General features: G+C 45.7%; 2 protein-coding genes across 2 annotated transcripts; one reads left to right on the top strand and one right to left on the bottom strand.

Moving 5' to 3' along the window:
* Positions 1 to 2,829: 2,829 nt before the first annotated feature.
* Positions 2,830 to 6,110, bottom strand: MIS12 (MIS12 kinetochore complex component). Its single transcript, XM_054847567.1, has 2 exons — positions 3,210 to 6,110; positions 2,830 to 2,979 (listed from the first exon to the last, which is right to left on the bottom strand). Exon 1 carries the CDS (start codon positions 5,845 to 5,847, stop codon positions 5,215 to 5,217), a length of 633 nt encoding a protein of 210 aa, XP_054703542.1. The 5' UTR covers positions 5,848 to 6,110; the 3' UTR covers positions 2,830 to 2,979; positions 3,210 to 5,214.
* Positions 6,111 to 6,357: 247 nt separating this feature from the next.
* Positions 6,358 to 12,021, top strand: DERL2 (derlin 2). The gene is made up of 7 exons (XM_054847913.1): positions 6,358 to 6,479; positions 7,061 to 7,126; positions 7,407 to 7,480; positions 7,931 to 8,024; positions 8,551 to 8,746; positions 9,040 to 9,130; positions 11,101 to 12,021. Exons 1-7 carry the CDS (start codon positions 6,387 to 6,389, stop codon positions 11,204 to 11,206), a joined length of 720 nt encoding a protein of 239 aa, XP_054703888.1. The 5' UTR covers positions 6,358 to 6,386; the 3' UTR covers positions 11,207 to 12,021.
* Positions 12,022 to 12,146: the final 125 nt, after the last annotated feature.

Here is a 12,146-nt window from a genome sequence, read left to right as displayed (position 1 = left end):
TTGCATGGGCATCTCCTCCCTACCCTGTCAGTCCCTTCAGCCCTGCTGCAGGATGGGGACGGGGCCGGCAGCCCCCAGCCACCGTGGGAATTGCCGGCGAGGGAGGGAGCTGACCCGCCACCAGCTTGAGTTGAAGCAATTAAAGCGTGCGGCTGCCATCGGTGTTTCCTGTCTGTAATTAAAGCTTTTAATGAGGAGGCATATGGTAACCCCCATGGCCCAAGGCTGGCATTTTGCCAGGTGGGGGTTTATTAACGGCTGTTAATTACACTGTCATTCAGCGTATACAGCGAGGAGGGCTGCATCGCCTGGCCCCGAGTGCTCGAATTGACTGTGAATGCTGCCAAAAACATTCTGAATTTTATTTATCCTTTTTTCCTCTTGCCATGGGGGAACTGGACCCCCATGCATTTGCATTTTGGGAACACCACCACCCCTGGAACATGGTGCTGGCTCCTTCCCCACTGCACCCAACCCTCTCCTCCACGGGTAGGGGCTGTAAATCCGGCTGCATGTTCTCCCTGCAGCCAGTGAGCACTTTTTATTCCCTGGGGTGAGTTTTGCTGAAAACCTGATAGCCCAGTAGCCACAGTGCAGCTCAAAGCCTTTCCCTATCCTGATGGCATTGTGCAGCTCCTGGGACGTCCCCGGCCCTGAGGAGCCTCAGGGCTCCCACATGTCTCTGGACCAGGAGTGCGTGTTATCCCAGTAAGAAAACTGGTGGCTTCGTTCCCCTTAGACCTCAGCTCTGCTGCTGGGGTGTTTATCGGACCAAGTGCACTCCAGCAAGGCTGTTTCCCCCTGCAAAAAGCTCTTGGTAACATTTCACAACAGCTGGTTGTATTTTTTACGTTGGGTCTTGTGAAGTAGCTCGGTCCCAGCCTGGGGCTCTTTGAGTCTTCCAGCTCTGCGCAATCATTTAGAGAAAATGAGCATTAAAATCAACCACGTGGAAGTTCTCCCCTTTCTTTAAAAGCCAGTCCCAGGTCCCCACTCCTGCAGCAGCTTGGTGCTGGACTGTGTCTGCCTGCCTTGTACCTGTACCGCTGTCACCGATGGGACATGGACCACGGCCATCGCTGCTCCCATCTGCTGAATCATTCCCTGGTGAACCCGGCCAGGACCGCCGGAGAGGCCAGCAAGGATGGAGTCATGGAATGTCGAGCTGCTCACCAGCGTCTGGACCTCGAGGATACGCACAAATGCCTGAGCACAGTTTGGGGCTGGGAATGCCCCTCCAGTACTGTTGGAACCCGCAGCTGAAGGACGAGCTGCTGCAGCAGCAGGTGAAGCTGGAAGAAAAACCCTTCGGCGGATGCCATAATGCTGCATGAGTGCCTGAGGTTAACTGGGAGCGTTGCGCTGGCTCTGGGAGCTGCCCTGGCAGTTAGGGATTCCTGCAGCGGCACGTGCAGCACTCGCTGGACATTTGCAGTTTTGAGGCTGGACTCTGGTAGACGGCGAGAAGGACGGTCAGGCGCTGTTAGGACGGTTTCGGTGGCTGGGCGAGCCCGCAGCCCCAGTGTTAGCAGGGCTGTGCAAGGGCCGCTGAGGGAGGTTTTTGGGCCAGAAACGTCTTTCAGTGCTGGCAACTTTCATGTGGAGCGGGGCATTTGCATGCAGCTGCCTAACGAGCTTTTGCAAAGTGCAGCAGCAGCTCCCAGGCTTGTGGCCTGAGGGTGGTGGGTGCTGCCCAAAGGTGTCTCCCACGCCGTTCTCCAGAGCATCAGGAAATAATTTAATATATTTTGTTATGATGACCTGAACAATGAGAGCGCACGTGACAGGACGTCATTTCAGGAGCAGGTAGGAAGGGGCGTTGGCAGGAGGGCACGAGGGTGCAGCCCTGCCAGAGTCCCTCCCTGAGTGGGACTGTTAGATATCCCACACCGGGAGGGTTGGATGGTTAATATCAGATTTATTTCTTTGGGACTTTTAATGATACAGGGGATTTTGCTTTAGCAGAACGATACAGCAATGCACTGAAATCACAACGCAAGTGTCACATAGTGATTGCAATGTCCAGGCAAATCCCAGTACAACCATTGTGCCCAGTGCCGGGGCTCCCTGCTCACCCACAGCTCCAATCGTGAAGAACGCACTGGAGAAGACCTCGGCACTGCGCAGGCTGCCTGGTCTGGAGAGGAGAAAGTGCAGAGGTCTGAGCACAAATGAGTGAAAAATGAGAGTAATTCCTCTTTAAAGGCAAGTACAGCATTAGGCTGTACAAACTCTGTACGTTCTGATCCAGCTTTCTGCAGAGACATGCACGGTCTCTCATGGCATGTAATGCCCAAAGAAAAGTGTCTACCACTCATTAAGGGTGAAACAACTGATTTATCTCAGGAGACACTTGACAATTCTTGGTGCACGCGAAAGGTATGGAGAGGGGGGAAAAAAGAAACCAGAGTTTTCTGCAAGCAAAGCCTTGGGCCGGTCTCCTGGTGCCCTCTACTGCAAAGCTTCTCCTGGCTGTCAGTGCAGTCCTCGCTGCTGAAACTTCCGTGGATATCCATTTCATTCAGCTTTTAATTGAGAACCTTATTTAAAAAGGACTTTCAATGCTTATTTGCATTTCATAAATAAGCATTTTAAAAAAAAATAGCATTATTCCCTCCCACAAAACAATTGTTCTTCAATATACTGCTACCACATATGTCACTGAAATACGCTGGATCTCCTGATGAGACTTTTCATTACTCTTTGAGAAGGTTTATATTTGGCAGCAGCCTTCACTGTGTATCCTGCGCCCCCCCACTTAAAGAATTTTATTCTTTAAATTTATTTTTATCCACAAAAATGAAGAGGAGAAATTAGGTTACAGGATTTTAATAGCAGTTGAATTTAAGAAGCCGGTATCTCCAGAGGGGTCATGGCAAAGTTCCTTTTTTTCTTCACAGATCTGCTCTTCTTATGCCATTTATTTCCACTCAATGGCTTTGTCATCAGACCACCAGCGTTTAATCTTGGCTGAAGAGCCTAAACAAAGAGCTCAGAGTAATAAATCTCCTGTTTAGAGAGAACCTCTATTAGCTGTAACAAGCTGTCTTACACACTCATATTAATAATTTATTCCTACACCAAAAAAACCCCAACCCCTTTTTCCAAAATAAACACCTTAAAAGATCTAATTCCACAAGAGAAGCCAGGTCACCCTTCCACCCACCAGTGCCTCCATACCACAGCATTCCCAGCGACGCAAACCTGACCTGTGCAGATGCTGACCCGTTGCGTGAACAGATGTGAAGATCTTCGTACTTGGGACATTTCCCCTGCATGCAGCAATGCCTTTATTCGGGACTGCAGAAAGTGAAAGGTTTCAGATCCGTCAGTGCTATCATCACATCTCGTTTTCCTCCTCTTTATTTCCAAGACAAGATACCAATAATTCTGAGGACTTCAAGGAGCATATCGTGACATTAGGTCTAGACAGCAGTTACGCTGGCCTGTGCCCTGAAGAGCAGGCAGCAATTGATTGTTTCATCCCCCTTTGTCAATTCTTGCTTGTAGCTCTTCTCTAGTGGAACCATTCTCGGGTCTTTGGGGTCAAGTTATCACCTTTGCTTCTCAGTCAATTTTTCAAATGTTATTCTTTACAATTTCACATTCAATGAAACAATATCTACACATTTGCATTCAATTTAGAGCAGTGGCTGCTTGGTTTCTGCAACAAAACTGATGGTAGCTGTATAAAATGCAGGCATGCTTTTCCAGCAAGATTATCTACAGCAGACATTGTATTAATCATGCTTTTCTACTTTTCAAGCTTCAAGTTAGAGAATACCAGATAACTTTTAAGTCACTGAGTTGTTTTCTAAACAAGGAAATTAATTTTCACCCATTTCCCTATTTTTTCCACCTCTGAACTCTAGCCTCCATGCAGACGAAAATTCACTACAGAAGTCTAGAGCTCAACATCAGAAATTCACTTCCTCTGTGAGGATTTCGAGTGGCCATGGAGTCTCACAGGCCTCCAGCCGCACACTGAGGCCATATATGTTTAAAGATACTGGTTTTACCAAGCTGATACTGTATAAAGTCTTCAAAAGTCCGGGAAGAACAAACTGCAAAGTCTATTTTACACTTTTGATACATTTTTTTTAATTGCAGTAACTTCTAAATCATTCACAAGTTTAATGTCTTTCAAACATCTATGCTAGTTAAGCAGAAATTAGTATTGATATCTCATGCTACGTCTGTACAGGAGATTCAAAACCTGCAGAGGCCAATGGAAAGATGCACACAGGCTGTAATGCGTTTTGAAGCAAGTACAGATGGAATAAGCTTAATTAAGTGACTTCAAAGAACTCAAGCATATCAGTCATTCTTCACAAAATTTTTTTCAGGAAAATCAGATTAAACATGAATAAAATGAACTTCGCTATTTAGTAGAAAAAGGACATTGGACAACAAAAATAAAACCAAACAAAAATATATAGAGAGCAACATAAGCTGCAGGTGACCGAGTTGCTCATTTCCTCTAATGGCTTCTTTATCTTCAGTCACTGGAGCAGCACGCTGTCCTTGCTTAAAGGAAACACAAGCTCTCTCTTAGCTAACATATATGAAGTGGTAAGTAACCCTGAAATTTCAGAAACTGGGCCGAAATTCAGTATTGATGCAAACAGATCTCTCTCTCTTCAGAACCTTGACCGCAGCATCGCTGTCTCACTCTTCTCTATGGAATTCCTAGTTGTTGGCTTTGAAAACACAGCGAAGGGCGCCTTAGCCGAAACAAGAAACCGTCCATGCAATACAGGTCCTTCGGGAAACTGGTACAAGGTCCTGATGTCCTTACTGAGAGAAACACCGATTCCGAGCTGCTGTTGGTCTGGAAATTCACTCACACATTCTTACAGGCCTTACTTAGACATTTACTTTTTTTTTTTTTTTAAATCCTTAAAATCAACAAATGCTATATTGTGTTCAGTTAATGTCCATAAGGTCAGGAAGGCACCTTCACAGCCAGGTTACCCAACCCAAAATTTATTCCCAATCACCAGTTTCACAGTTACATTTCACAGGCTTTTCCCTCTCCCTACTTCCCTAGGGAGGTGTGAAATAGGTGCAAACTGGCACGGTTTGCCAGCTTTTAGTCTAGATCCTGGCAGGATTAGAGGAGTAAGGGATTAGAGGAGATGCTCTGGAAAGGTAAGTCCCTATAATTTTCAGCATGCTGTCTAAATTATTTTTGTTCCCTTTTCAGAATTTCCATTACAATAACTGATCATGCTTCTTTATTTTTTTGCTTTTCTCTTCAACATCTTTCAGCACATCTTGCAGTTTCTTAGAGTTCTGCGTCAAGAAAGCAAAGCTTTCTTTCAAGTTGCCAGTCCCGTGCTCCCTACAGATATTCTCGAGCCCATCAAACCATTGCAAAATCTTCTCAAGCTCAGCCCGAACAGCCTTCTGTTCTTCCAGTTCTGCTCGCAGTGCCTGCCCAGCAGACACCTCGGCCCTGTACTGCTGCTGCAGCTGATTGATCTCATCCTGCAGCGCCTGGAACTCCTCTTTGCTGTAGGGGTACTGCTCATGGACCTTGTCCTCGGGAAGGAGCACGTTCTTAGGGATGTTCAACACCAGCTGCAGGAGCACTTCTTCCATTTTACTGAAGAGTTTATCAAAGTGCTCCTTCATGAAGAGAAGAAATTTCTCGGTGCTTTTCCGGATTTGGAAGGGGCTGATTTTACAGTTGGGAAACCCATCCAGCTTCTTCAGGATTACGCTCTCTACCACCAGCATCATTTCGAAGAGGTAGTCCTGGAACGCGATGTAGACGCGCAGCATGCACGTCTGGGGGGTGAAGCCAAAGAACTGCGCTTCGTAGGCCATGGGATTGACCGACATGGTGGCGGATGAAAGCCGGTAAGGAAAGGAGATAGAAACGCAGGCCGCGGGGCAGACGGGCCTTGCTGTAGGCGGGAAGGCCGAGCCCGGGAGCTGAGGAGAAGTCGGCTCCCACAGTAAGCCCAGCGCAGCCGCGGCCTCACCACGCCGTTACCCGAGGCGGCGGGGCCGCTCCTCCCGCTCTAGTGCCGTAGACCGAGGCCGGTAACCGTGGCCGGTGCCGAGCCCCTCACCGCTCCGCTCCGCTCCCTCCACGGCTTCCCGCCTCGTTCGAACTCCCTCAGGAGGGCAGCACCGCCGGCAGCCAATCAGTGGCCACGAGGACAAACGCGCCGCCAATCATCAAGCGCTCCAGCCTTCGGGGGCGGGGAAAGCGAGAGGAGCAAGAGGCCGCGATCGCTGCTCAGCCAATGAGAACTCAGCGCGACCGCCCAAGCGCTGCCGGCGCCGATTGGCTCCGCCGGGGGTTGGAGGCGGGGAGCGGAGGGCAGGGCGCGCAGGCGCAGACGCGAAGCGGAAGTGGCGTGGGGGGCGCTAAGATGGCGTACCAGACCTTCCGGCAGGAGTACCTGCAGGTGCCGCCCGTTACGCGGGCCTACACCACGGCCTGTGTCCTCACCACCGCCGCCGTGGTGAGTGGGGCCGCCCCGGCCCGTCGGCCGCGCTCCATCTGGCCCGCGCCTCCGCAGACCCCACTGAGGGCCCGGCCCGTGGGCGGTGAGGCGGCACCGCGGGGCCCCGAGCGGCCGCCCGCAGCCTAACAGCCGGCGGGGCAGAGGAAGGCTGCGCGGAGGGTGCCCGGGAGGGGCGGAGGAAGGGGGGCGGTGAGGCTTGTTGGAGCTGTGCCGGCGGGCTGGGGAGAGGAGTGCGCTTGGGAGCCGCGGAGGGGGTTATCTCGGAGACCTCCCCCGCCGCAGGGCTGGGTCTGTTCCCCTCAGGCCCTTGTGAGTGGAGGGGCTCCCCGGAAAGCAGCGATTCCAGGGCCCGCACTGACTCCCCGGCGAGAGACCCGGAAAGGTGCAAAGCACAAATATCAACAACGTGAGGGGAGCTGAAGAGGTTATTGAGGCTTGCTTTTGCTAGAAAGCTCCTCATTATGCTGACTGAGAGCTTGTTGGGCTTTTTTTGGCACAGAGGAAGGTAGTTACTTATTTGGGTATGCATAGCTTTTTCTTGGTGTATTGATTCCATCAAATGTTCTCTTCTTTTTCAGCAATTAGAACTAATCACACCCTTTCAGCTGTATTTCAACCCTGAATTAATATTTAAAAACTTCCAGGTAAGTGGTTTCTAAAGTATGGGAGGTTTTTAAGTAAACTGTTGAGTTTGGAAGTGCTTGTCTTCTCAAAAGCGAGTATTGCAAATGCCTATAACTTTTCATATTGGAATTACATCTTAAAAAAGCTAATGAAGCTAAAGTGCAGATCATTGTATCTTAGCTCAGGTCTTCGATTCATTGACTGTAAAGAACATTTCAGTTATGTTACTTGCTTTTCTATTTACAGACAATAAAAATAAGTTGTCATGTTTAAAATCCTTGTATTTGTCTTATTTTCCAGGTATGGAGGCTAATCACAAACTACTTATTCTTTGGACCAGTTGGCTTTAATTTTTTATTTAACATGATCTTTTTGTATCCTTCATCAAGTTTGGGTTTTTTCCTTGGAAAGCAGAGCTCCAGAGTACAGGCATGTTGCTATACATCCATATAGGCAAAGGTTCAGTTCTGCTCCACTGTGAAGTTCCTGGGAGTTTACCAATGTCGACTTCACTGATGTCATGAATGGACATCAACTGGATCTCCTTCATAAGCTGTCAAGAATTTTGCCATTTATTTTTGTGGTGTTAAGACTTCGTTTTACAAGCCTGATCCGTCAGGTTGGTTCTCACATACAGGAGAAAATGCCAAGTAAGTTTTTTCTCCTGGGTCACCCTCTCTGCTGAGGTATCCAGAAAGAGATGATTGATGAAGTAAATTGATAAAAAAACCTTACATCTAAGCTCATGTATAATTGAATCCTTTCCCGCTTGGATCTTTCTTTAAACTCATTTGCAATCAAATTTTCCTGACCTGTGACTTCAGATACCGTTACTGCCGAATGCTTGAAGAAGGATCTTTTCGAGGTCGGACGGCAGACTTTGTATTTATGTTCCTTTTTGGAGGACTTTTAATGACTGTATCCTTTTTTTTGTAATCCAGATGGCTTTAGTAAAGCTAAAGATATGTGAATGAGAACTGAAACCATGATGTTACTTTTAATTCATAGATGATAATAGATTTTTTTTGTAGTATGAGGATAACGGTATTTGTTAAAGTAGTTTTGAATGCTTTGTGACTGTGGCTATTAAATACTGGGCTGGTCTTCCAGGTTTTTTACTGCTTAACAGGATTATGGAAATGAGATTATCAGATAAAAGGGGACTGCTGAGGTATGTAAATCATGCTCAGATTGTTCCAAGAGAAATGCTGGTACTTCTGTGATTTCATGTTAAATTATAAAGAGATTATTCATGTCCCAGCTACCCTGAATCCTGCTCCAGGTGTTGAATTTGATCGGCAGTAGGTTTAATTTACTTGAGCTTGGGAAAGTAGAGATAGGAATTGTATGAAAAACGTGGGATTACAGGTCAAGCTGCAGACTTCTCATGCTTGACCTCACAACAATTATTTGGTGAACTGTTTTCTTTAACTACCCATCACAGCTTTTTGGCCTGTTTGTGAACTTGGTTTTCTTGGGTCAGGCATTCACAATAATGCTCGTGTATGTATGGAGCCGCAGGAATCCCTATGTCCGTATGAACTTTTTTGGTCTTCTTATTTTTCAAGCCCCATTTCTACCCTGGGTATTGATGGGCTTTTCGCTACTTTTGGGGAACTCCATCATTGTGGATCTCCTCGGTAAGGAACTGCGAGAATCACAAGGATCTGTTCCTGCTGATGTTGTACATGAAACAAAAAAGTGGAAAAACCCAAGGACTAAATGCCCTTTACTTAGTTCATCTGGTACAATGATAGTATATTTATACAGGCTTCTTTTGATTTCTAAACATTATAGTATTTCTAAGCTACATTTCATTCTAGGCATTTCATGTTGATTTTTAAGCATTGTAGCATGAAAACTCTAGTGAAGCATTTGAAAGTTGCAAAGGAGAAGTATTGAAAAATCACCATTTGACTTTTCTTTATCTTAGGCATTGCTGTTGGGCATATATATTTTTTCTTAGAGGATGTCTTTCCTAATCAGCCTGGTGGTGGAAGGCTTCTGAGAACGCCATCTGTCCTGTAAGTATGGGTGTCTGATTTGGAACGGATGTAGAAAAAGTGCTTGTATGGAAAACTGTTTATAATTCAGTCACATCAACTTCTGATGGTAACTTAGGCAGCTTGAGACATAATGTGGTGTGTCTGTACTTGCTCTTTTAACTCATATGCTGCCAAACAAGGAAGGAGGATCTTACAGATGTGTAAGTGGGAACTACTTGAGGAGAAGGGCTGAAGGGGTTTTGTAACCCTTGATATCTTCGGTAACACTCATTAGTCTTTGCTAACTGAGTTTTGCCTGCTGGTGGCACCAGAGATGCATGTCTCTTGGAGTCGTCCTGTGTATGAACAGAGTGACTGAGGCATTATATATAACATATCTAACCATTTTTTCTTCTGTAAATCATCCTCATTTCACAACTTTGGCAAAACACTTCAGTGTTTGCACTGTTGAGTGGTGCTATTCCTCTTGCGTAGAGGGCTGGATTCATCTGTAATGTGGTAGAGCAGGCTGGGTGAGAGCAGCTTGCCTAAACAATAACGCAGTTGAGAAATTGAAAGCTGGGCTCTGTGAGAGTCAGAATTGTCTAGAGCTGAGCTGATTGTGTTTGTTTGAACTGGACTCCAGAAGCCTGGGTAATTAAAATGTCATATTCAGACCCCTGATTAGTTTAACTGATGGGTTGTTCCTGTTTGATTGGACAAGTACACTTACACTGATAGTTTATCTTTGCTCAGTATAGGCTTTGTCTTCAGCAAGTAATTGTACAGGGTGATGGCTGCAGGAATGGCTGTCCCAGAGCAGCTGTGCTGGTCACTTTTGTAAGCCTACACTGATATAACTTTGCATTAGCAGCTGAAGGCTGTTTGTGGTGAGGGCTGCCTTCATACAAATGCAACTTTAGGTGAATTGAGTGTCCAATTACAAATGTGCAGTAAGGGCATATTTGGGATTACCCATTTTCGCAGAGGGTATATGCACCCAGCTGTGTGTAGGAGGAATCCTAAGGCTCTTGGAGCAATGTGTGCTGTCTCAGTAACTTTCTTCCTCTGTGGAAAAAGTGTCAGCCTTCTTCAGGCTGACATATAAATCCTTTTACGTGTCTGTGTTCAGAAGGCTGCTTGTGATTCTTGTCTGCGTCTAGGATTGTGGATTTTTTCCGAGATGCTTTAATTTTCTTTGATGTGTTAGCAGTAATCCTGTAATACCTCTGGTATTTTCTTTTTTCCTGTTCTGAAAACTTATCTGAAATGGCCTGCCACTCTGGGTGAAGAGAAATAATCCCTTTAGCTATTCTAAGGACTGTCTTGTTAACACACTTTACTTCTAAGACATTTTGGATATAACGATAGCTTGTATGCAGCCTGTGATTTTTTTTTTTTTTTTTGGCCTGTGTATTTCAAAGAACCTGTGACATTTTTGTTTCTGGATAAAGAAGTCTACAGAGAGAGAACCTCTAAAACTAGTTTTGAGAGTGACAGAATAGCCTATGAGATTAAGCATGACTTCTGTAATAAATAGGAAACCCAAGCCTCTAATACTGTCTCAAATACAGACTCTTCTGGGGATTTCAAGTCTGCCTGTCAATGCCTGCATCCTGCCTGTGAGACTGAGATAATACTGCTTGTATTCGACTCTTACTTTGTCCCCTTCTCAAGATGTGAAGAGCTCTTCAATATCCCATTCATGTTTTGCTCCCTTGTCCTGTCCTGGGAGAATGTGCTAGCTGTATGAAATTCTGCCTTACGCCGGAGGTGGAATTTTAACTTTCACCTGAATTTTGTCAGTCTCGATTGATTTAGGCACGTAATTCTAGACTTTCTTCCAGATGGCTTCTAACTGGAAAGCAAGTGTGACTTGGATATAAATTGCCAGTGCTTTGGCAGGCTGTTTCTGAGGGAGGATGCTGTACATATGCAGAATTTGAGCAGTCTTGGTCTTATTGTGACACATGTCTTCTGAAGAAAAAAAAATCTTTTCTGTTTTCTAGGAAAGCAATATTTGATACACCGGAAGATGATCCTAATTACAATCCCTTGCCAGAAGACCGACCGGGAGGATTTCCATGGGGAGAAGGTCAGCGCCTTGGCGGCTAATAAGGGTCTGTGCCAAGACCCAGTGACACCTGGGAGAGACTGACCTAAATGAAGTTCCATACTGGAGACTCTCATTCCCCATGGCAGAAAGGACACTTTTTGACAGCTTTTGAATACAAGCACTTTATGAAATGGTAGTCTAATCCAAGACACTTCCAGACTACCAGTGTCTTTCCCAGTCAGGGAATTTATTGCGCTGGTAATGAAAATACTAATCCAGTGGAGCCAAAACCCGAAAACTGGAAACCATTTCCTGTCAACTTTAGTTAACAAGACCACGAGTACTTGTTTAAAGTGATTTCTAAAGCATTTTTTCAAGTATTTGATACAGGGAACTATATGGGAAACTTTGCAGGGGACGAAACCCACTTTTTGGGTTTGAACTCATTTTTTTTATTCTTGGATAAAACATCTACAAGATGATTGAAAGTGTAAGTCCCTATTTCAATGGAAAAAGGTTTTTTAATCTGAGATGGTATTGTCTCCAGTCTTGTTTGAATTGTAAGAAATGCAACATGCAGCACAATGCAGGCTTTTCACTTCGCCAGTTGGGTTTCTGGAACATGCCTCCATGAATACGCTTGCAGGCTGAGGCTACATTTTGATGGCTTTTCCCCCCAAAGATTATGTTCAGATGTCCAGGTTTGAGTCTTACTGGTTTGTTTATATAGGTAATTCTACAAAATCCACCCCCCTGCACACATGCACACTTCTAACAGTTACTAAATGACTTGGAGCACTAGGGAAGAAAACTTGTCTGGAGTCAGAACTGCTCGAATATCTCGGACAATGAGTTGAATAAAATGTCTTGTGGATCTGTTTTTGTTAATTTCTTTATAATTGTATAGTCTTGAGGCAGCTGGTGAAAAAGCAGAGGTTGAAAAAAGCAAGTGTCTGAAGAGACAGCATTAATGCAAGCTTTTCCCACCGGTGTGCCTCA

The sequence above is a fragment of the Grus americana genome, chromosome 19, assembly GCF_028858705.1.
Source record: "Grus americana isolate bGruAme1 chromosome 19, bGruAme1.mat, whole genome shotgun sequence".
Taxonomy (NCBI): Eukaryota; Metazoa; Chordata; class Aves; order Gruiformes; family Gruidae; genus Grus; species Grus americana.
This window is presented reverse-complemented; position numbering and strand designations above follow the sequence as displayed.

Bases quoted from the DNA above. Each gene is read 5' to 3' on its own strand.
- MIS12 (XM_054847567.1), bottom strand. From the start codon at position 5,847: ATGTCGGTCAATCCCATGGCCTACGAAGCGCAGTTCTTTGGCTTCACC.
- DERL2 (XM_054847913.1), top strand. From the start codon at position 6,387: ATGGCGTACCAGACCTTCCGGCAGGAGTACCTGCAGGTGCCGCCCGTT. The intron at 7,481-7,930 runs GTATCCTTCATC...CTGTGACTTCAG, and splicing joins TTATTTAACATGATCTTTTT to ATACCGTTACTGCCGAATGC. The intron at 9,131-11,100 runs GTAAGTATGGGT...TCTGTTTTCTAG, and splicing joins CTGAGAACGCCATCTGTCCT to GAAAGCAATATTTGATACAC.